General features: G+C 39.3%; 1 protein-coding gene across 1 annotated transcript; it reads left to right on the top strand.

The window, feature by feature from the left end:
* The first annotated feature begins 5,097 nt into the window (after window positions 1–5,097).
* On the top strand, window positions 5,098–22,857 carry LOC128206018 (cytochrome P450 2C31-like). Its single transcript, XM_052908139.1, has 6 exons — window positions 5,098–5,658; window positions 9,136–9,348; window positions 9,810–9,945; window positions 10,596–10,861; window positions 11,152–11,279; window positions 22,632–22,857. The coding sequence occupies exons 1-6, from the start codon at window positions 5,098–5,100 to the stop codon at window positions 22,855–22,857; spliced, it is 1,530 nt and encodes a 509-aa protein (XP_052764099.1).
* The last annotated feature ends 253 nt before the right edge of the window (window positions 22,858–23,110 follow it).

Genomic DNA, 23,110 nt, shown 5'->3' with positions numbered 1-23,110 from the left:
CAATTGGTTAAATCACAACACTATACCATGAGAGAAAGGAGCAATGACGACACTTGATTTTGATTACATCACAACACTATGCCATGAGGTAAAGGAGCAATAGCGACTCTTGATTTTATTACAACACTATGCCATGAGAGAAAGGAGCAATGACAACACTTGATTACATCACAACACTATGCCATGAGAGAGAGGAGCAATGACGACACTTGATTTTGTTACAACACTATACCATGAGAGAAAGGAGCAATGGCGACACTTGATTAAATTACAACACTATGCCATGAGGGAAAGGATCAATGGCGACACTTGATTACATAACAACACCATGCCATGAGAGAAAAGAGCAAAAGCGACACTTGATTACATTACAACACCATGCCATGAGAGAAAGGAGCAATAGTGACACTTGATTACATTACAACATTATGCCATAGGAAAAATGAACAATAGGGACACGTGATTACATTACAACACTATGTTATGAGAGAAAGGAACAATGACGACACTTGGTTACATTACAACATTATGCCATAGGAGAAAGGAACAATAGCGACTGTTGGTTACATTACAACATTATGCCATGGGAGAAAGGAACAATATCGACACTTGATTTTATTACAAAACTATGCCATGAGAAGAATAAGCAATGGCGACAGTTGATTACATCACAATACTATACCATAGGAGAAAGGAGCAATGTCGACACTTTATTACATTAAAACATTATGCCATGAGAGGAAAAAACAATGGCGACACTTGATTACATTACAGTATTATATCATAGGAGAAAGGAGCAATGCCGACACTTCATTACATGAAAACATTATGCCATGGGAAGATGAAGCAATGGCGACACTTGATTACACTACAATACTATACCATAGGAGAAAGGAGTAATGTCGACACTTTATTACATACATTAAAACATTATGCCATGAGAGGAAGAAGCAATGGCGACACTTGATTACATTACAATACTATACTATAGGAGAAAGGAGCAATGTCGACACTTTATTACATGAAAACATTATGCCATGAGAGAAAGGAGCAATGGCGACACTTGATTACATTACAACACTATGTCATGAGGGAAAGGAGCAATGCCGTTAGTTGATTACATTACAACAATATGCCGTCAGCGAAAGGAGCAATTTCGACTCTTGGTACAGATGGTAGAGAATTCAGCTATAAGCTTATCAAATAATGCTCACTATGAGCCAATTTCTGACCACTGTGCGCAAGAGTGTTAACAACGTTTACTTCTAAGCCCAAGTTTTTACAATAGTCAAAAAGTATATCTACTTGGGGTTTACCTATAAGTTTATTTTTATTTGTTTTATTGTTAAGTTTCCTCAAGTTAATGCATACTTTGATACGATTTACCTTTTGCGTTTTATCTTTATTTAGGATTGATGGGATCAGAGTGAGGTTTGTGCACTTAAACTGATTTAAACCCCCAGTAAATTTACATTCTACTGACCTTTCCAAGGCGGTACCTAACAATCCTTGATAAACATACCTAGTTTTTTTATATAAAGTATTTATGAACTGTGCTGCTTGTTTATTTTTCTGCTGTTCTTCCATGTGTCTTGTTTGTGATTTTATGTTATATATCTTTGGCGTTTACCCAGTGCCATTAAACCGGGTTTATGTTTAAACTGTTTGCTACTGAGCTTGTTTCTGTAGCTTTTCGCATAAATATTGTAGATCTTGGGGTGAAGTATAGACATATCGTCTGCAAACAGGAAAAGAATGCGACATAAATCATTAATGTCTAAGCAACAGTTTATTATTTTGTGTAAACATAGCTCTAGGTCCTCGATAAACGATGAAAACATTATCTGAGAGATTATCTACCCCTGCCTTAAGCATAATGCGATATCAAAATATTTATATCCATCACATCCTTTTACACATTATTAAACATATTGATTATAAAATTATATAGCTTAGATCTTAACGCATTTCCATATATCGAGTCAAAACAACGTTTTAAATCAATAAAATAACAATACAAACGTTAATTGGCATTAAAATAGTGTTCAATGAGTGAATTGAGTATAAAAAGAGCATCAACAGTGGACCTTGTTTTAAATCCATACTGAGAGTCAGATATGGTAGTATTTACATCGCACCAGGTAGTTATTCTCTGATTTAGGACGCAAGTAAATAATTTCGAAAAGTTGCACAACAAAGTTATACCTCAAAAATTCGATCGCTACATCGTTTTCATCTCGTATCTAATATATTGGAATAATAATGCATTTCTTACATGCTTCAGGGAAAACTAAAAAAAATAACATTCCATTGAACATATCGGTAATTAAGCCGGCTAAACTATTACACTCTTCAATAAAGTACTCATTCAGTAGATTACCTTCTCCAGCAGACTTTCTACTCTTGAGGATTTTAAATAGCTTTTTCATACATTATCGAACTTAATAACGGGATCTATATCATCAAATCATGAGACGTATTAAAATCATTTTATTCTGCATATGTAAGTTAAAATTCGTCTCAGTAGATATCGTCTGAAATTGCGATTTAAAACCAGATAAAGGAATACTATAATTATGTTTTTGAGCTACCATTACCCTTAAAATCGTACATTCACATACTCGTGTCCGCGCTATAACTTACTTATGCATTGATGGATTACCATATTACCTGGTACAACTAATGTCCTCATTGAGACGATGTACAGTGACCTTGACCCGGGTCCATACCTCAAAGGTCAAGGTCACACGAGCCACTTAAAAGTCAGAGTACACATGCTCGTGTCCGCGCTATAACTTACTTATGCATTGATGGATAACCATATTACTTGATACAATTGTTGTCCTCATTGAGACAATGTGCAGTAACCTTGACCCGGGTCCATACCTCAAAGGTCAAGGTCACACATGACATTTAAAGGTCAGGGTACATACGCTCAAGTCCGCGCTATAACTTACTTATGCATTGATGGATTACCATATTTCTTTATCGAAAATACTTAAAGCTTGCTATTTCATGGATGTTATAAATCAAGGACTCATGTTCCTTCTCTTTTTTTTAGCCCAAATAACCTTGACATTGATATTACCTACACTACACACAATATGAATAACTTTAACAAATATCCTTTTATAATATGTTCATATATCCAAGAATATTTAGGTTACCGATCAAACAACTTGCATTTCCTATATTCCCACTCTTGACCAGTGGTTGTGTACAATTTTGGTCAGATTCAACGTACCAGTCAGGTTGCGAGAAAAACAAAATATACTAAAAGACAACGGCGGGGTATATAGCCGTCCATTGGACTGCCTTGTTATAGATCGTTATCTGCTTACACAATGCATTTGCAGAAATTCATTTTACTTTATAAAAATAGTATAAATAGCTGGGTATCTAGTTTTCAATTTCTACTGAAATATCTTCAAATACCACATACATATATGCACAATTGAATGAATGAATGAATGAATGAATGAATGAATGAATGAATGAATGAATGAATGAATGAATGAATGAATGAATGAATGAATGAATGAATGAATGAATGAATGAATGAATGAATGAATGAATGAATGAATGAATGAATGAATGAATGAATGAATGAATGAATGAATGAATGAATGAATGAATGAATGAATGAATGAATGAATGAATGAATGAATGAATGAATGAATGAATGAATGAATGAATGAATGAATGAATGAATGAATGAATGAATGAATGAATGAATGAATGAATGAATGAATGAATGAATATTCTTTATTTAAAACCAATTTATGCAGAGAACAATACTTAATTTTAATAAAGACCCATGATGAATAGAACATGTTTATCAAACTTTAGAATAAGCTCTTGGAAGCTAGAAATAGAAGTTGGCAGATACAATAATGCTACAGCTAACAAAAGACATTGTAAAATTTGTAATTCTACAGAGGTTGAAGATGAGGTCCATTTTATTACCAACTGTAAGTCTTATGATAAGCAAAGAAAATTATTTTATGATAGTATTGTTAGTCAAAATAACAACTTCGAATCTTTATAAAAATAACAAGTTTATTTGGCTTTTCAATAATGAAAGTATATATGTGATATTATACTTAGCCAGCTATGTATTTGAATGTTTCCAAATAAGATCATCATGTTTGGTGAAATGACATAATAACAATGTACATTTCACAAATATATCTAAATATTTTAGTTTATCAATAACATTGTGCATAACATATATCTATAAATACTCATTTGGAAGGTTATCAGTAGTGATTAAATAATGATTGTAAATTGATGAGTGAATGCCTTCTTTCTGCTGTTGTCTCCTTTTATATGTTTTATAAATACTATTCTGTGGTTGATTATAAACATGATTCCCATTAGAAAGTTATAATCAGATTTAAACATCAAATCTGAATATTTAAGTAGTAGTTTAGTTTATGATATTTCATTATTGTCACTAATCACAACAATTAAAAAAGTTAGTAAGGCATAAAAAGGAAATGGGCAACATGTTTTTTTAATTTTTCAAATGGGCTTATGCTATTTGTGTTTGAAAAATCAACATGAAGCCTTATTTACATTTACTAAATGTGTTACCTTTTTGTTTCAATTTATTTTTTTGCATTATGTAAACTGTGATTAACATGTCATATAATATGACCCATGATGGGAAATAAAATTTATCTTATCTGATGTATTTCTAGATATACAACAAGGGTTACTTTTGGGCCACACTTAATATCAACCTCATCAGGAAATACAACTATGCCGTAAAAACATTGATTATGCTATAACTCTGTGTATCATTATGATAATCTTTTGAAATAAATACTGTTTAAACCGAAATCTTCAGACAAACGGATTAAATAAATATAACAGGGTGTTACACCCTTGCTCCATCGATATAACAGGAGAGAGCAAGAAGACCCGATTTTAATCAAGATCTTCAAAAATCGAAATACTTCGATTCTACTCTGAGTTAGTGTACAGTCTCTAATGTTTTTCACGGTGTTGAACAAATCTCGTGATTCATCACTATACCAAGCTTTAACGAACGATTGCATAGCGTTATCATTTACCTTCAACAGCTTAAACAAGATGTTTGTGTTATACGCCTTCATCCTTGTATTGTCAGCATACTGGATATTCAAAAGATCTAAATCTCGAGTAAAGAAAGTACCCGGACCAAAAGGTCTTCCAATCGTAGGGAAAGGTCTGGAGTTTAATTCAAGTAATTTACTCCAGAAGTTTGATGAACTGGCGAAAGAATATGGAGACTTTTTTCTGGTGAATCTGTTTGGTATCGATCACTTGATTTTAAACTCGGAGAAGGTTATGAGAGAAGTTATCACGGATAAGCATCTAAGAGTCTTTACAAACGACCGTGGCCCGACCTTTTGGGGCGAGTATGGTTATTATGGCAGCCAGAGTGTTGCCTTTTACCCAGAAGGTTACAGCCATGTACACAGCAAGATGAGAAAACACATGGTGAAAGGGTTACATTATTACGGAGAAGATGGACGAGACATTTTCGAGAGAAACGTGTTCTCTGAGCTTGGAAATCTAACTCAGAAGATCGAACGGATAAGGTTGAGCGGTGAGGAGGCTGATATGATGGCACTCATTCAAAGGTCGGTGTCGAATGTCGTCTCTATTGCAGTAAGTATGCGAACTACTAATGATTGTTATTAATGGAATAAATACTGATCTTCCAAACTTGATAGCAGTAGCTTAAAAGCAAACGAACAAAAATACAACAGGCAAAGCCACTTCTTTATATCAATTAGCTCTTCATATGTTCGCTATTGCGAACATAATGGAGCGTAATTCCAGTCGATATATAGAAAAAAAGAGTACTTCATTATCAGGTTTGCAAATGGCAGTACATTTAGCATCAGATGATAAAAACGTTTTCATTCCATTTCATTAAAACAGTAATAATAATAAATATTAAACTGGGTTAAAAACGACGCATGGGAACAATCATTTTTATTTTTGCTTATGTCGATAAGCCATTGGCTTTTAACCCATCAGTGTTCAGAACTATGATCAAGTTAACAACTTTGTTAGTGTTATCGTCGTTAATTTTTAATATTGTTGTTCTGGAAGTTTCACTGATAACGAGCATGCTCTGCAAATTTCTTTACACGATTTGAGCTGTTTTAGCTGTACGTGTTTTGCTTAAATATATTAGCACATCATAATAATATTTCACCTTATAAGCCAATAGTTAAGAACGATGCCGTTACTCTCAATATTAACCTAACAACGTTCTGAACAATTGGGTTATAGTGTTGTTGTCATAAGGAGTGATGATTAAGTCATTCTTTAAAATATAATAATGCTAAGCTAAATGGAGATATCTAACAGCTACCTTTTTGTGGGTCGGTTTACGTACTCAAGGGCGAAGGGACGTAACCGTGTTGCAACTACCATAAAAGTCATGCAATAGTCCAAATCAAATTGACAATGCACTTCAAATACGTTGAATCTATATTGTAATATGGTTAACCGCTTCACGGGCTCTAAGTACATTTACTCACATTAAATTCTAACTCAATAAAATATTGATTATTGACAATTTATCCATTCACTCCATAAGTTTATTTTCTTGTTTGTCTTAGCTAATTAAGTAATAACTTCAAGTATTTAAGTGAAAGATTGATAATATAAACACCTATAATGCATTGACTTCCATGTTATCAAATCAATTGATTAAGTTCATCATTTGTGGCTCTTCATATCTGCTCTGGTTCAATTTTCAAAAATAATCAGATAAAATCTGATATTGTTAAGAGGTTCAGTAGCTGTGATGTTTCTAAAATGGGTTAATTATGGTTGCGTCTTACATTTGGCTAAATGTGAGTTATCTGATATCATATTACATTTAAAGGTATTATTCATAAACCAGTACACAAAGGCATTGATAGTAGGTAATTTTAATCTAAAAGTTCGAAAATTTGTTTTACTTTGTCCGAGCTGTTCGAATTGTTTTACTTTTCCGTCTTCCCTTGCAAAAATTGTTACGACTTGCACAGTGATTGATAACGATGATTGGCCGTTTGTTTAATATATATTAATGTCTTGTCTTCCTACTTAGGCAATAGATGTCTGTGAAAACACACGAAATGTACTATTAAAGTGCAATCACTTAAATTATTTTTTAAACATAACTTGTTTTCAGTTATACATTGTCAATAGATAGTTATATATCGTCAATAGATAGTTATCATCCCCTTGCTAGCCTCGCGTTATTGCCAGTTCTGTGACGAATGCTTCTTATTTGAAAATGGTAAATTATTTATAGGAAACAAGAACCCTGCTATTTTTTCAAAAAATTAGCCTTTGTAATTCACAAATTTCAGAAATAAATCCAAAACAAAAAGCATTTTTTTCAAAAATACCAATCAAATTTAAAATCCACTGTGTTCTGAATTGTAAACAAAGTGAAAATAGATCGACTAACAATCACAGATCGTTTTGAGAGTGACCTCCCTAAATATAACTTTGCAAAAACCAGATATTATCCGTGATATTATTAACAATAAATTACATATTGAAGATTAATCCGTTCCGAATAGTACCTTATGCCTAGCAGTAGGATTATTATTATTATTGGTCTCAGTTTCTGTTGAACCCATACTTATGTGAAAAACTACAGAAACAAGTTCAGTAGCAAAAAGTTTAAACATAAACCCGGTTTAATGGCACTGGGTAAACGCCAAAGACATAGAACACAAAAACAAAAGATCACAAACAGCACAGTGCTTACATCCTTTATATAAAAAACTATGTATGTTTATCAAGGAACTTCTAAAAGTAAACAGTATGGTATATAAATTAGCAAGACAACTGCAATGCCTTTCATTATTCTGATATGTCATATAAATGCCATTGCGATTGCCTTACTGTCTACGTAATTCTGCAAAGATTTCCCTTGACCATAAAAACTTGTATTGTATATTATATATTATGGAGTAAGAAATGTGTGTAAAAATTAAACTTATCTCGACCTCAAAATACTGAAAACACTTTGATATTCAAATGAATCAAAATGCACCTGTTAAGGTCATACTGCTTTCTAATACACTCTTCATGACCTTGTTTGCAAATTGATCGCCGTTTATCTATTTTAAAGGTATGTCTTATTTTTGTTTATGTTGAACGGTAACCAAGTGTAAAGACATGTTCTTGTCCTCTTCCTCCTTGATTGACCTTGTCCTTTTGTATTGTAATCTGACCAAAATGCTATTTAATCTCTGCAACGCTTAGTGGTCGTTTCCTGTGTGTAACTTTTTCATGGTGCTTTTTACGATGTGTCGTTTATGCCTCTAATCTGGGTCATTATATGAATTTTGAATTAGAGTGCTTGTCATTATATGAAATTTTAATTAGAGCGCTTGTCATTATATGAATGTTTAATTAGATCGCTTCTCATTATATGAGTTTTTAATTAGATCGCTTGTCATTATATGAATTTTTAATTAGAGCGCTTGTCATTATATGAATTTTTAATAAGAGCGCTTGTCATTAAATAAATATTTAATTAGAGCGCTTGTCATTATATGAATATTTAATTAGTACGCTTGTCATTATATGAATTTTATTTAGAGCACTTGTCTTTGTCCTTTTCATTGTATCCTTGTGATGTTTTCCGTAATGTATCCGATTGTATATTGAAAGATCGTTGTATGGATGCTTGGGGTGTATATTGACGGTTCGTCTGATGGATGTTTAAGATTTTCTGTTGGTTTTTTTTCTTTTCAATTGTTTTGGTTTCAACATTATACCGCGATATCGATATCACAAACTAATCGTGAGTTGTTCAATTGGAACTACAAAGCCTGTATAAAAGTACAGGGACATGACCTATTCACAGCATAGTACATAGACTACATGTGCGTCAAATTATATTCCTTGACGTTCGGATAATTGCATTCAGACGGTCAATAAAACAGTGTTTGATGGGGGGGGGGGGGGAGGGGGGTTAACTCGAAGGTTTGTAAGGTTATACGCTTTTTGGCTTGTTGGTGTAACTCCATGTCAATTAATTGAGTATGAAGCATTCTTGGATATGTCTATAAGCACACAATGATGTATATTCTAAACAAATGCATTAGCCATTTACCTGAACAGTTATCTGGCGAGGCGATACCAGAAGGGGACAAAGATGAGGACATGTTCTGGAAAATCATTGACACAAATAGCTACTTCTTAGCCAATGCTCGAAACGCCCTTCTAACCGCCCTTCCTGTCCTCCGCTTCCTGCCCGGACCGTACAGTCGCATGTGGCAGCGTCTTAACGACGGCAAGGCAAAAATCATCAAAAACTACTATGTATCCCAAAAGGTATTCCTACAAATTGTTCTGATATATTTATAAAGGTTTATGAATAGCATTTGATTTGCACATGTATTACAATATGAAAACATATATCTTGTTTCTTTAGTTTTGGTTCTTCGTTTGGTGATATATTGTCGTATTTTATCCTGACGGTGAATTTCTTAAAACAAATGTGATTTCATATAAGCCTACGAATATGATGTCTATTACAACTGTGTAAACAAAATACCATTTTTATGACATAAATTCATCTTAGGAAATATTTCCCCCAAAACAGTACGCTTTATATATATATATATAACAACAGTTGAGATAAAATTTTACTATCTCTTTTTCTATGAGATCAACCCAATTTTAGAACGATTGATTATACGTGCTGATTGTTGCAGAACTGTTTGTGTCCCAAGCATAAAGCTGTATATAACAAAACAATCGATTGACCCTGGTTTTTGCTATTACTTAAATAGAAGACACACATTCCTGGAAAACCACGTGGAATCTGCGACACATTGTTTGACGCTCAGGAGGCGGAGAAGGCGGACGGTGACGTGGTGCTGACTGATGAACGAGTTATATCTAACATATTAGAAGTGGTCATAGCAGGTTAAGATTGGCTTGTGTTTATAAAATATAACAATAAAAGGCTTACCAATAAAAATATTCTGTACCCTAAATATATTAGCGCTTATAACAAAAATGCGTTTAAGACACACATCCTGCCTACAACATTGCAATTGGACCTTCAACAAATCGAATGGAATTATTTGTTGATAGGACTACCATAATCACAGGGAGATATTTACACATGTTTGTATGCATTATTTCTCCTGAATTAGAATATAATAGAATTCCACCAAAGGAAGTTGTATGCACTGCAGTTCACGCTTTTGGTCAACTATTCTTGCGATCTTATTAATGGGCACTCATAAAACATATTAAACCATCAAAAGTCAATCAAAATCTTAAACAAACACACACGAGTTTAGGCAATTGGCAAAATATTAATCTTGAAGAAATGTGGATGTACATTTTTGAAACGGATTGCAAAATCACAGAGCAAAACAGGCAAAGTTTAGCCTCACACTTGTTCGAACCAACAAAACAAGAATAGCTGACATTGTTGTCTGGTGTCCCTGGATTGATAGAGAGCATTCTTTGCTTGACATAAAATTAATTTACTACTGGATTTGACTTATGATCTGTCATATCTTGAATTGACATTTCTATACAAAAAACAAACTTCTTCTACCAAGGAATCATCACGACTTGGTCACTTCTCAGTTCCACCATGTTCCTCCTTCTCCACCACCCGGAGTTCCAAGACCGCCTGGCCAAGGAACTGCAGGCAGTTGCGAAACAGGGCGAAGAAATCACAAGTAGGGATAAAGTTAAGTGCCCCCTCATAGAAGCTCTGGAGTTAGAGACCCACCGTTTGCTGCTCGTTAACCCTACACTAGTAGCCCGATTGTCCAGTAAGGATGTAAAATATAAAGGGTATACCATAAAGGAAGGAACAATTGTAAGTTCTCTTTGCATTGATATATTTTGTTGAAAAATATTTCATTTACATTAACGTATCACTATTATTAAAAGAACATCGAACACACGCTACAATCTTTGTGTACTGTTTTCCCAAGGGTTATTTATTCACACAGTCAATTAAAAGTAGGATATGTGTTTTGTAGGCTACCAAAGGTCGATTAGCAATCGCATTTGGGCAGGTTATTAGCGCCATACGAGATAACCTATTAAATATCCAACCATTTCGATACAACCAAAAAATCACTTTAAGCTATTTGCTTCATATAGATAATTTCGAACGTGTGGAAACTTCATCATGACGAAAAGCTTTGGGGAGATCCCTGGAAATTTCGACCGGAACGTTTCTTGGACGAGAATGGTCAACTGGTATCCCGTGACCACCCGTATAGAACAAGGTACTTTTATCTAAAGATCTGGTAACCCGTGACCTCCCGTATAGAACAAGGTACGTTTGTCTAAAGATCTGGTACCACTGGACAATCCGTAAAGAACAAGGTACGTTTATCCAAAGATCTGGTAACCCGTGACCTCCCGTATAGAACAAGGTACGTTTGTCTAAAGATCTGGTACCACTGGACAATCCGTAAAAATTAAGGTACTTTTATCTAAAGATCTAGTAACCCGTGACCATCAGTATAGAACAAGGTACTTTTATTTAAAGATCTGGTACTCCGTGACATCCCGTAAAGAACAAGGTACGTTTGTCTAAAGATCGGGTAACCTGTGACCTCCCGTATAGAACAAGGTACGTTTGTCTAAAGATCTGGTAACCCGTGACCTCCCGTATAGAACAAGGTACGTTTATCTAAAGATCTGGTAACCCGTGACCTCCCGTAAAGAACAAGGTACGTTTGTCTTAAGATCTGGTACCACTGGACCATACTTATAGAACAAGGTACTTTTATTTAAAGATCATGTACTCCGTGACATCCCGTAAAGAACAATGTACGTTTGTCTAAAGATCGGGTAACCTGTGACCTCCCGTATAGAACAAGGTACGTTTATCTAAAGATCTGGTAACCCGTGACCTCCCGTAAAGAACAAGGTTCGTTTGTCTTAAGATCTGGTACCACTGGACCATCCGTATAGAACAAGGTACTTTTATCTAAAGATCGGGGAACCCGTGACCTCCCGTATTGAACAAGGTACGTTTGTCTAAAGATCTGGTAACCCGTGACCTCCCGTGACCTCCCGTAAAGTAAAAGGTACGTTTGTGTAAAGATCTGGTAACCCGTGACCTCCCGTATAGAACAACGTATGTGTCATGAATTTTATTTGTATAACATTACGCGCGAACTTACGTAACGTGACGTCGCGGCGTATGGACTTAACGTCGACGTCACTTCCGTTGATTAGAATATATGATTGTTGAGTAAAAGGATCGAACCAGACACGACGTGGTGTTTACTTACTCAGTCTTACAAAGTCATTTTGGTGCCGTGACCAAGCCAACATGCAGCTAACAAAGCTAACTTCAATGCGAGATGGACATAGGAAAGTTGTCGAAAATCTACTTTTGAAGTTTGAGGAGGAATCATCTAATTTCAAGCGCATCAAGTTGCTGGAAATTCTAGCGGAGAAGGCGGAAACCATCAAAGCCTTATGTGAGAAAATCGTAAGTCATGCAGACATTGTTGACTTGGAGACGGAGCTTGTTGAGAGTGAGGAATACTCTATCGACCTTGAATTGAAACTGCTGACACACCGTAGACAAACACAACATGCATACGAGAACACAGACTTATCCAAGAGTGACGAATACAAGAATCGAAATGTAGAGGCGATACGGATAAACGAACCGTCAGCGCCATCAGATGTGATGCCACAGCTTTATCACAAATTGCCACACCTTTCGCTGCCGAATAACCGCAATGGTGACATAACCGAATGGCAAACTTTCTGGGATTGCTACGAGTCATCAGTGCATTCGAACCACACCCTGTCTAATGTTCAAAAATTCAGCTATCTGCGATCAATGTTACATGGAAGCGCTGCCTCAAGTATTGCTGGTTTCCCATTAACGAACGCAAATTACGCAAAAGCCATTGAGCTACTAAGAGAACGTTTTGGCCAGACGCATAAGATTATCAGCTCGTATATGCAGTCCTTACTTGAACTGCCACAGCCCGAGAATACTCCGCACAGCATACAGACTTTTCGTGATAAAATGGAAACATTCATCAGAAGCCTCGAGTCCTTAGGCCAGTCTCAAGAATCATATGGCGACTTGTTGGTTCGCATCATCAGAGACAAACTTTCGAAAGAGCTGAGACGTAATATGGCCCGTGACCATGGCGACCGACCGTGGACGCTACCGGAAGTGAGACGAGCCATTGGAACGGAAATCAACGTGTTACAGGAAGGATAAATCCCAGTGTTCCAGGAACATCACATGCCAACAGCATCCTTCCTTGCCGGAAATGGTAGAACAAACAGGAAGCAGACGCACAAACGAAAGGTATCGAAACAAGTTACAAATTATCTTAGTCGAGTGACATGTGCTTTTTGCAATGAAGATGACAAATCGTCAGATTGTGAAAGACAAGCCAATGTTGATGAGAGAATTGAATGCGTGAAACGTAAACGATTGTGTTTCAATTGCTTATCAGACGACCATCAAGTATCCGTCTGCAAGTCAAATTTCAGATGTCGCAATTGTCAGCGAAGGCATCATACCGCTATATGCGAACAGCAGAGGACAATAGGCAAACTGAATCCCGAAGCAGCTCTGTTTCAGTCAAAGACAGACAGGCAACCGGACATTGCCATACTGCACTCAACGACACAACACCGTCCAAATGTTCTTCTCGAAACTGCCATTGCTAGCGTGAGTTCCGAACAATATACAACATATGCCAACATTTTGTTTGACGAAGGGGCACAGAAGTCATTTATTACTGAAAAATTGGCAATTAAACTCAAACTAAGACAGGCGGGAATTGAGACAATCCACTTAGTTTCCTTCGGCGACAGTACACAGAACGTGCGACAAATGGCTACGGCGACAGTGAATCTTCTTACAGATAGACATGAGAAAATCGAAATCGATGTTTTGATAGTCCCATCTATTGCAGTGCCGTTATCAAACATTCAAAAGGAAGTGAAGTCATTGAGTTATCTCCGGGGACTTAAGTTCGCACACCCAGTGACTGATGCTGAAAGTTTTGACATTTCATTTCTGATTGGTGCGGATTCATACTGGAAAATAGTGTTGAATCATGTCGTCAGGGGCAACGGACCTACTGCCGTGAAGTCGAAAATTGGATATCTGCTTTCCGGTCCGTTACCCGGCAAAACACAACAACCATCCGCTCAGTACATGTTGAATGACATCACCACTCCGCCGACGACCCTGGACTTGGAGCGCTTTTGGAAGTTTGAGTCCATCGGAATCACACCGGAAGGAGACGATACTTCCGGTTCCTGAAACCTGAAGACTTACATGGAATCTAACATAACATATGACGTGGGTCGCTACATCGCCAAGCTTCCATGGAAAGATGACCATCTGCCGTTGCCGACCAATTATGACGTTAGCGTGAGACGTACAGAAAACTTGATCAAGCGGTTGCAAAAAGAACCATTCATGTTGCAAAAATACGGTGAAATTATTCGTAAACAAAGAGATCGGGGATTTATTGAAGAGGTGGATACAAACGTTAAAAACGATCATCACATTCATTACATTCCACACCATGGAGTTAAAAAGGACTCAGTCACCACCCCAGTACGTATTGTATACGATTGCAGTTGTCGTCAATCTGCTGATAAGCCTAGCCTAAATGACTGCCTACAATCAACACCGCCGGAACTGAACGGCTTAGCCGGTATAATTATGCGTTTCCGGTTGAATAGATATGCGATTACAACAGACATCGAGAAGGCATTTCTTCACGTTTCGCTGGACGAGAAAGACTGGGACGTCACGAGATTTCTATGGCTGAGTGACCCAAGTGACCCCGACTCCCCGCTGACCACATACAGGTTCAAGGCAGTGCTGTCTGGGGCTACGTGTTCTCCATTCATCCTGTGCGCAACCATCATCAAGCATCTAGAAAACAACAGTGGCAACTGGGTGAGTAACCACTTACTGAGAGATATCTATGTTGATAACATAATATCTAGCTTTTCGCAGGAACGAGACGTCGTTGACTTCTTCAGAGATACACGTGCATTGATGTCTGCCGCCAATTTCAACCTACGCTCCTGGAATTCCAACAGCAGTATCGTGCGTGAAATGGCCAAAGTTGACCATGTACTTGACAACGATGGAGCTTCGAAAGTTCTTGGTATGCGATGGGACGCAGTCAAGGACACTATATCGTTTCCAGAGAGGTTGATTCCTGTGGCTGATATTGTTAAAAAGCGTACCATTTTGCAGCACACATCCAGAATGTATGATCCGCTTGGACTCTTCATCCCAGTCACCATTCGAGCTAAGATCATATTACAAGAATTGTGGGAGAAGAAATATGCCTGGGACTCACCACTTCCACACGAGCTACAACAGAAATGGGAGGAAATAGCGCGAGACATGAACAGTGCTTCATCCTCTTCATTCAACAGATGCCTATTCAACTTTGAAGCAGACGACACCGTCAACGCAGCAGACGAAACAATATTGCACGTGTTTTCAGACGCTAGTATGGCGTCATATGGCGCAGCTGTATACATCTGCAGAGTCAACCAATCAGCGCTAGTAATGGCAAAGTCCCGCGTTTCACCATTAAAGAAACTTACCCTACCTCGGTTAGAGTTAATGGCCGCAGTGATCGGTGCGCGACTCGGTAGACACGTGCAACAACAACTCAACATTTTCAAGATGGAACTGTGGTCAGACATCCAAATAACATTACATTGGTTACAATCAATGAAGTCATTACCACGTTTTGTGAGAAATCGTGTGGAAGAAATCCATCAACTGACGGACAACCGGAAGTGGAGGTATTGTCCTACAAAAGAAAATCCAGCGGACTTATTGACACGTGGTATATCGGCTGTACAGTTCAGTGACAACACACTGTGGTTTAAAGGACCACAATGGATAGACGAAACAGACAAGTGGCCGTGTGCATTACAGGGACAGACCACTGTGACGAGCCTGAGCCACAGTCATCGTCAGAATCTTCGAGAAACACCATGACAGGAATCCATACTATCATCGATGTGACCAGATACAGCACTCTCGGGAAGCTTTTACGCGTCACCGACTACGTATTACGGTTTGCACAAAACTGCAGACTTGAAGTTTCAGCCAGAAGACTAGAACACCTGACAGCGAGTGAGCTTAAAGAGACAGAAGAATTATGGCTCAGAAGTTGTCAACAAAATACGTATGGTGAGGAAATCAAGCATCTGAAGTCAAATCGCCTTCCATTGGTTAAGCAGTTGAGACTGTTCCTAGATGCCACCGGCTTCATTCGTTGTGGTGGGCGTATTCACAATGCGCCTCTATCAGAAAACACCAAGTTTCCATACCTACTTCCTCAGAAACACCCATTCACACGTTTGGTTGTAATCGATGCCCACGAGAGGTTACTTCATTCTGGGTCAAGTTCAACCATTACATACCTCAGACAGAAATACTGGATACCGGTTATCCGACGTTGCGTGCTGTCCGTGTTACGGGCCTGCGTTATATGCAGACGAGTTAACGGCAACTCCTACCATGCGCCTGATCCACCACCGTTACCGAAAAAACGAGTAGAGGACGCGGAACCATTAACAGTAACTGGTGTAGACTTTACTGGTGCGTTGTATGTACGCAATAAAGACGGACATGAAAAGAAAGCGTACATATGTTTGTTTACATGTGCATCGACTCGAGCTGTACACCTTGAACTAGTGCCGGATCTCACAACAGAAACATTTCTGCAAGCGTTTCGTCGATTCTGCAGCCGGAAGTCCCTTCCACGTTTAATGATATCAGACAATGCTATTACACATATAGGAGCAGCGAATCACCGTGAACGCATGCAATCAAATGCAGTACAGGAAGAGCTCAACAACAAAGGAACAGAATGGCGCTTTATCGTAAAAGGTGCTCCGTGGTACGGAGGATGGTGGGAGCGCCTGATTGGGTTGACCAAAACCGCCGTCAAGAAGGTACTCGGTCGATCGTATGTGAACTTCGAGACGTTATCCATTATCATCACAGAAGTGGAGGCCGTTATCAATGACCGTCCACTAACAAACGTCACTTGTTTCCGGCAAAAACCAGCAGACGATCAATGTTGGCGACGTTGTCCAGGTCCACAACGAGACACCGAGGTCCTCATGGAAACTAGCAGTTGTTGAGGAGACCATTACCGGAAACGATGGGTTGGTTCGTGCAGCGCGGATTCGGACACAAAATGGACATCACACTAGAAGTGATGTGTGACACCGTCAGTGCAAGAGACTAATATCATTCGCCGCCCCGGAGTGTCATGAATTGTATTTGTATAACATTACGCGCGAACGGACGTAACGTGACGTCGCGGCGTATGGACTTAACGTCGACGTCACTTCCGTTGATTGGTATATATGATTGTTGAGTAAAAGGATCTAACCTGACACGACGTGTTGTTTACTTACTCAATTTTACAAAGACAGTATGTTTGTCTGAAGATCTGGTAACCCGTGACCTCCCGTAAAGAACAAGGTACGTTTGTCTAAAGATCGGGTAACCCTGTGACCTCCCGTAAAGGACAAGGTTCGTTAGTCTAAAGATCTGGTACCACTGGACCATCCGTACAGAACATGGTACGATTGTCTAACGATCGGATAACCCGTGACCTCCCGTATTGAACAAGGCACGTTTGTCTAAAAATCGCGTAACCCGTGACCCCCGTATAGAACAAGGTACTTTTATCTAAAGATCTGGTAGCCCGTGACCTCCCGTATAGAACAAGGTACGTTTGTCTAAAGATCGGGTATCCCGTGACCTCCCGTATAGAACAAGGTACGTTTGTTTAAAGATCGGGTATCCCGTGACCTCCCGTATAGAACAAGGTACGTTTGTCTAAAGATCGGGTATCCCGTGACTTCCCGTATAGAACAAGGTACGTTTATCTAAAGATCTGGTACCCTGTGACCTCCCGTATAGAACAAGGTACGTTTGTCTAAAGATCGGGTATCCCGTGACCTCCCGTAAAGAACAAGGGACTTTTATCTAAAGATCGGACTCCCGTGACCTCCCGTATAGAAAAAAGATACTTTTATCTAAAGATCTGGTACCCCGTGACCTCCCGTATAGAACAAGGTACTTTTATCTAAAGATCTGGTACCCCGTGACCTCCCGTATAGAACAAGGTACGTTTGTCTAAATATCGGGTATCCCGTGACCCCCCGTATAGAACAAGGTACGTTTGTCTAAAGATCGGTTATCCCGTGACCTCCCGTATAGAACAAGGTACTTTTATCTAAAGATCTGGTACCCCGTGACCTCCCGTATAGAACAAGGTACGTTTGTCTAAAGATCGGGTATCCCGTGACCCCCCGTATAGAACAAGGTACTTTTATCTAAAGATCTGGTATCCCGTGACCTCCCGTATAGAACAAGGTACGTTTGTCTAAAGATCGGGTATCCCGTAACCCCCCGTATAGAACAAGGTACTTTTATCTAAAGATCTGGTAACCCGTGACCTCCCGTATAGAACAAGGTACTTTTATCTAAAGAGCTGGTAACCCGTGACCTCCCGTATAGAACAAGGTACGTTTGTCTCAAGATCGGGTATCCCGTGACCTCCCATATAGAACAAGGTACGTTTGTCTAAAGATCGGGTAACCTGTGACCTCCCGTAAAGAACAAGGTACGTTTGTCTAAAGATCTGGTAACCCGTGACCTCCCGTATAGAACAAGGTACGTTTGTCTAAAGATCGGGTATCCCGTGACCCCCCGTATAGAACAAGGGACTTTTATCTAAAGATCGGACTCCCGTGACCTCCCGTATAGAAAAAGATACTTTTATCTAAAGATCTGGTACCCCGTGACCTCCCGTATAGAACAAGGTACTTTTATCTAAATATCTGGTACCCTGTGACCTCCCGTATAGAACAAGGTACGTTTGTCTAAAGATCGGGTATCCCGTGACCTCCCGTATAGAACAAGGGACTTTTATCTAAAGATCGGACTCCCGTGACCTCCCGTATAGAAAAAGATACTTTTATCTAAAGATCTGGTAACCCGTGACCTCCCGTATAGAACAAGGTACGTTTGTCTAAAGATCGGGTAACCCGACACCTCCCGTATAGAACAAGGTACGTTTGTCTAAAGATCTGGTAACCCGTGACCTCCCGTATAGAACAAGGTACGTTTGTCTAAAGATCTGGTAACCCGTGACCTCCTGTATAGAACAAGGTACGTTTGTCTAAAGATCGGGTATCCCGTGACCTCCTGTATAGAACAAGGTACGTTTGTCTAAAGATCTGGTAACACGTGACCTCCCGTATAGAACAAGGTACGTTTGTCTAAAGATCTGGTACCACTGGACAATCCGTAAAAAATAAGGTACTTTTGTCTAAAGATCTGGTAACCCGTGACCTACCGTATAGAACAAGGTACGTTTGTCTAAAGATCTGGTAACCCGTGACCTCCCGTATAGAACAAGGTACGTTTGTCTAAAGATCTGGTAACCCGTGACCTCCCGTATAGAACAAGGTACGTTTGTCTAAAGATCTGGTAACCCGTGACCTCCCGTATAGAACAAGGTACGTTTGTCTAAAGATCTGGTAACCCGTGACCTCCAGTATAGAACAAGGTACGTTTGTCTAAAGATCTGGTAACCCGTGACCTCCCGTATAGAACAAGGTACGTTTGTCTAAAGATCTGGTAACCCGTGACCTCCAGTACAGAACAAGGTATGTTTGTCTTAAGATCTGGTAACCCGTGTCCTACGGTAAAGAGCAAGGTACGTTTTTCTAAAGATCGGGTATCCCGTGACCTCCCGTACAGAACAAGGTATGTTTGTCTTAAGATCGGGTAACCCGTGACCTCCCGTATAGAACAAGGTACGTTTGTCTAAAGATCGGGTAACCCGTGACCTCCCGTATAGAACAAGGTACGTTTGTCTAAAGATGTGGTAACCCGTGACCTTCCGTATAGAACAAGGTACGTTTGTCTAAAGATCGGGTATCCCGTGACCTCCTGTATAGAACAAGGTACGTTTGTCTAACTATCTGGTATCCCGTGACCTCCCGTATAGAACAAGGTACGTTTGTCTAACTATCTGGAACCCGTGACCTTCCGTATAGAACAAGGTACGTTTGTCTAAAGATCGGGTATCCCGTGACCTCCTGTATAGAACAAGGTACTTTTATCTAAAGATCTGGTATCCGTGACCTCCTGTACAGAAAAAGGTATGTTTGTCTTAAGATCTGGTACCCCGTGACCTCCTGTACAGAAAAAGGTATGTTTGTCTTAAGATCTGGTAACCCGTGTCCTCCAGTAAAGAGCAAGGTACGTTTTTCTAAAGATCGGGTATCCCGTGACCTCCTGTACAGAAAAAGGTATGTTTGTCTTAAGATCTGGTACCCCGTGACCTCCTGTACAGAAAAAGGTATGTTTGTCTTAAGATCTGGTAACCCGTGTCCTCCAGTAAAGAGCAAGGTACGTTTTTCTAAAGATCGGGTATCCCGTGACCTCCCGTATAGAACAAGGTACGTTGGTCTAATGATCTGGTACCCCGTGACCTTCCGTATAGAACAATGCACGTTTTTCTAAAGATCTGGTACCCCGTGACCTCCTGTATAGAACAAGGTACTTTTATCTAAAAATCTGGTACCACCTGATCACACGTATAGAACAAGGTACGTTTTTCTAACGATCGGGTATCCAAGGACCACCCGTATAGAACAAGGTACGTTTGTCTGAAGATCGGGTATCCAGGGACCACCTGTATAGAGAAAGGAACATTTGTCTGAAGATCGGGTATCCAGGGACCACCTGTATAGAGAAAGTACGTTTGTCTGAAAGTATGGTACCAAGGGCCCTCCCGTATAGAACAAGGTACGTTTGTGTAAAGATCGGGTAACCCTTGACCTCCTGTAAAGAACAAGGTTCGTTTGTCTAAAGATCTGGTACCTCTGGACCATCCGTATAGAATAAGGTACTTTTATTTTAAGATCAGATAACCCGTGACCTCCCGTATAGAACAAGGTACGTTTGTCTAAAGATCGGGTACCCCGTGACCTCCCGTATAGAACAAGGTACGTTTGTCTAAAGATCGGTTATCCCGTGACCTCCCGTATAGAACAAGGTACGTTTGTCTAAAGATCTGGTACCCCGTGACCTCCCGTATAGAACAAGGTACGTTTGTCTAAAGATCGGGTAACCCGTGACCTCCCGTATAGAACAAGGTACTTTTATCTTAAGATCTGGTACCCCGTGACCTCCCGTATAGAACAAGGTACGTTTGTCTTAAGATCGGGTAACCCGTGACCTCCCGTATAGAACAAGGTACGTTTGTCTAAAGATCTGGTATCCCTTGACCTCCCGTATAGAACAAGGTACTTTTATCTAAAGATCTGGTACCACTGGACTATCCGTATAGAACAAGGTACGTTTTTCTAAAGATCGGGTCTCCCTTGACCTCCCGTATAGAACAAGGTACGTTTGTCTAAAGATCTGGTATCCCTTGACCTCCCGTATAGAACAAGGTACTTTTATCTAAAGATCTGATACCACTGGACTATCCGTATAGAACAAGGTACGTTTTTCTAAAGATCTGGTAACCCGTGACCGCCCGTATAGAACAAGGTACGTTTGTCTAAAGATCGGGTCTCCCGTGACCTCCCGTATAGATCAAGGTACGTTTGTCTAAAGATCTGGTACCCCGTGACCTTCCGTACAGAACAAGGTACGTTTTTCTAAAGATCTGGTAACCCGTGACCGCCCGTATAGAACAAGGTACGTTTGTCTAAAGATCGGGTCTCCCGTGACCTCCCGTATAGATCAAGGTACGTTTGTCTAAAGATCGGGTCTCCCGTGACCTCCCGTATAGAACAAGGTACGTTTTTCTAAAGATCTGGTAACCCGTGACCGCCCGTATAGAACAAGGTACGTTTGTCTAAAGATCGGGTCTCCCGTGACCTCCCGTATAGATCAAGGTACGTTTGTCTAAAGATCGGGTCTCCCGTGACCTCCCATATAGAACAAGGTACGTTTGTCTAAAGATCTGGTACCACTGGACTATCCGTATAGAACAAGGAACGTTTGTCTGAAGATCTGGTTTCCCGTGACCTCCCGTATAGAACAATGTACGTTTGTCAGAAGATCGGGTATCCCGTGACCTCCCGTATAGAACAATGTACGTTTGTTAGAAGATCTGGTATCCCATGACCTCCCGTATAGAACAATGTACGTTTGTCAGAAGATCGGGTATCCCGTGACCTCCCGTATAGAATAAGGTACGTTTGTCTGAAGATCGGGTTTCCAGGAATCGTCCGTGTAGAATAAAGTACGTTCGCCCAAAGAATGCTTATTTGCGACGAGGCATTTTAGAAGGTATATGCTCCAGTTAGATAGTAAGTCCGAAAATGTACCTACATACACATGTTTTGCATGAGTAATGTTATTACAAATAAACTGAGGTTTCTGATTAAAATATCAACTTAGGCGTTGTTTAAATTTCTTTTCTTTAGAATAATTCTGGACAATATAAACCACGCACACTGAGTTAAATTGTGCATCTATATGTCCAACAACAATAAAATTTGTAGACGTATGTCGAAGTTTCAACTCCGGTTTAATTTATTCCCTTTGTCAGTTGGATGCCATTCGGAATTGGCAAGCGCTCTTGTCCAGGGGAACCGTTTGCTCGCGCTCGCTATTTCCTGTTCGTGGCCACCCTGCTACGCAACTGGAGATTCTGTCCTTCCAAGGACCAGCCACTGCGGGACTATGATCCTCGACACCTGGAGAATTTCGACCTTGAATTCTCAATCCGGCCCAAACCTTACCTGTGTCGCATTGAGAAAAGAGAATGGAATTAAAAAGAAATACAAAATTATGTTTAGCTTGAAGTAATAGCGAGACTTATGTTATTTTCAGGTAAAAATCAATTTCTATATTGTTTTTGGTTTTATTGATACTACGCTTAAATATTATGCTTTATATAACCAATTTAAAACATTAGTTCAGCCGAATGCCTATTTTAACTTTGTTTATTGTTATTCTCTAACTCTGTTACGCCTTTATACAGTGCATTAACTAGACTACTTATTAAATGTCTTTGATTGCTTTGAC

Source organism: Mya arenaria, chromosome 10 (genome assembly GCF_026914265.1).
Source record: "Mya arenaria isolate MELC-2E11 chromosome 10, ASM2691426v1".
Taxonomy (NCBI): Eukaryota; Metazoa; Mollusca; class Bivalvia; order Myida; family Myidae; genus Mya; species Mya arenaria.
Note: the sequence above shows the minus strand (reverse complement) of the source record. Positions and strands in the feature narration are given on the sequence as shown.

What these genes read in the sequence shown, in the direction of transcription:
- LOC128206018 (XM_052908139.1), top strand. Translation starts at nt 5,098, where the DNA reads ATGTTTGTGTTATACGCCTTCATCCTTGTATTGTCAGCATACTGGATA. An exon ending in ACTACTATGTATCCCAAAAG is followed by an intron (nt 9,349 to 9,809) that starts GTATTCCTACAA and finishes TTACTTAAATAG; the next exon opens with AAGACACACATTCCTGGAAA. An exon ending in GACCACCCGTATAGAACAAG is followed by an intron (nt 11,280 to 22,631) that starts GTACTTTTATCT and finishes TCCCTTTGTCAG; the next exon opens with TTGGATGCCATTCGGAATTG.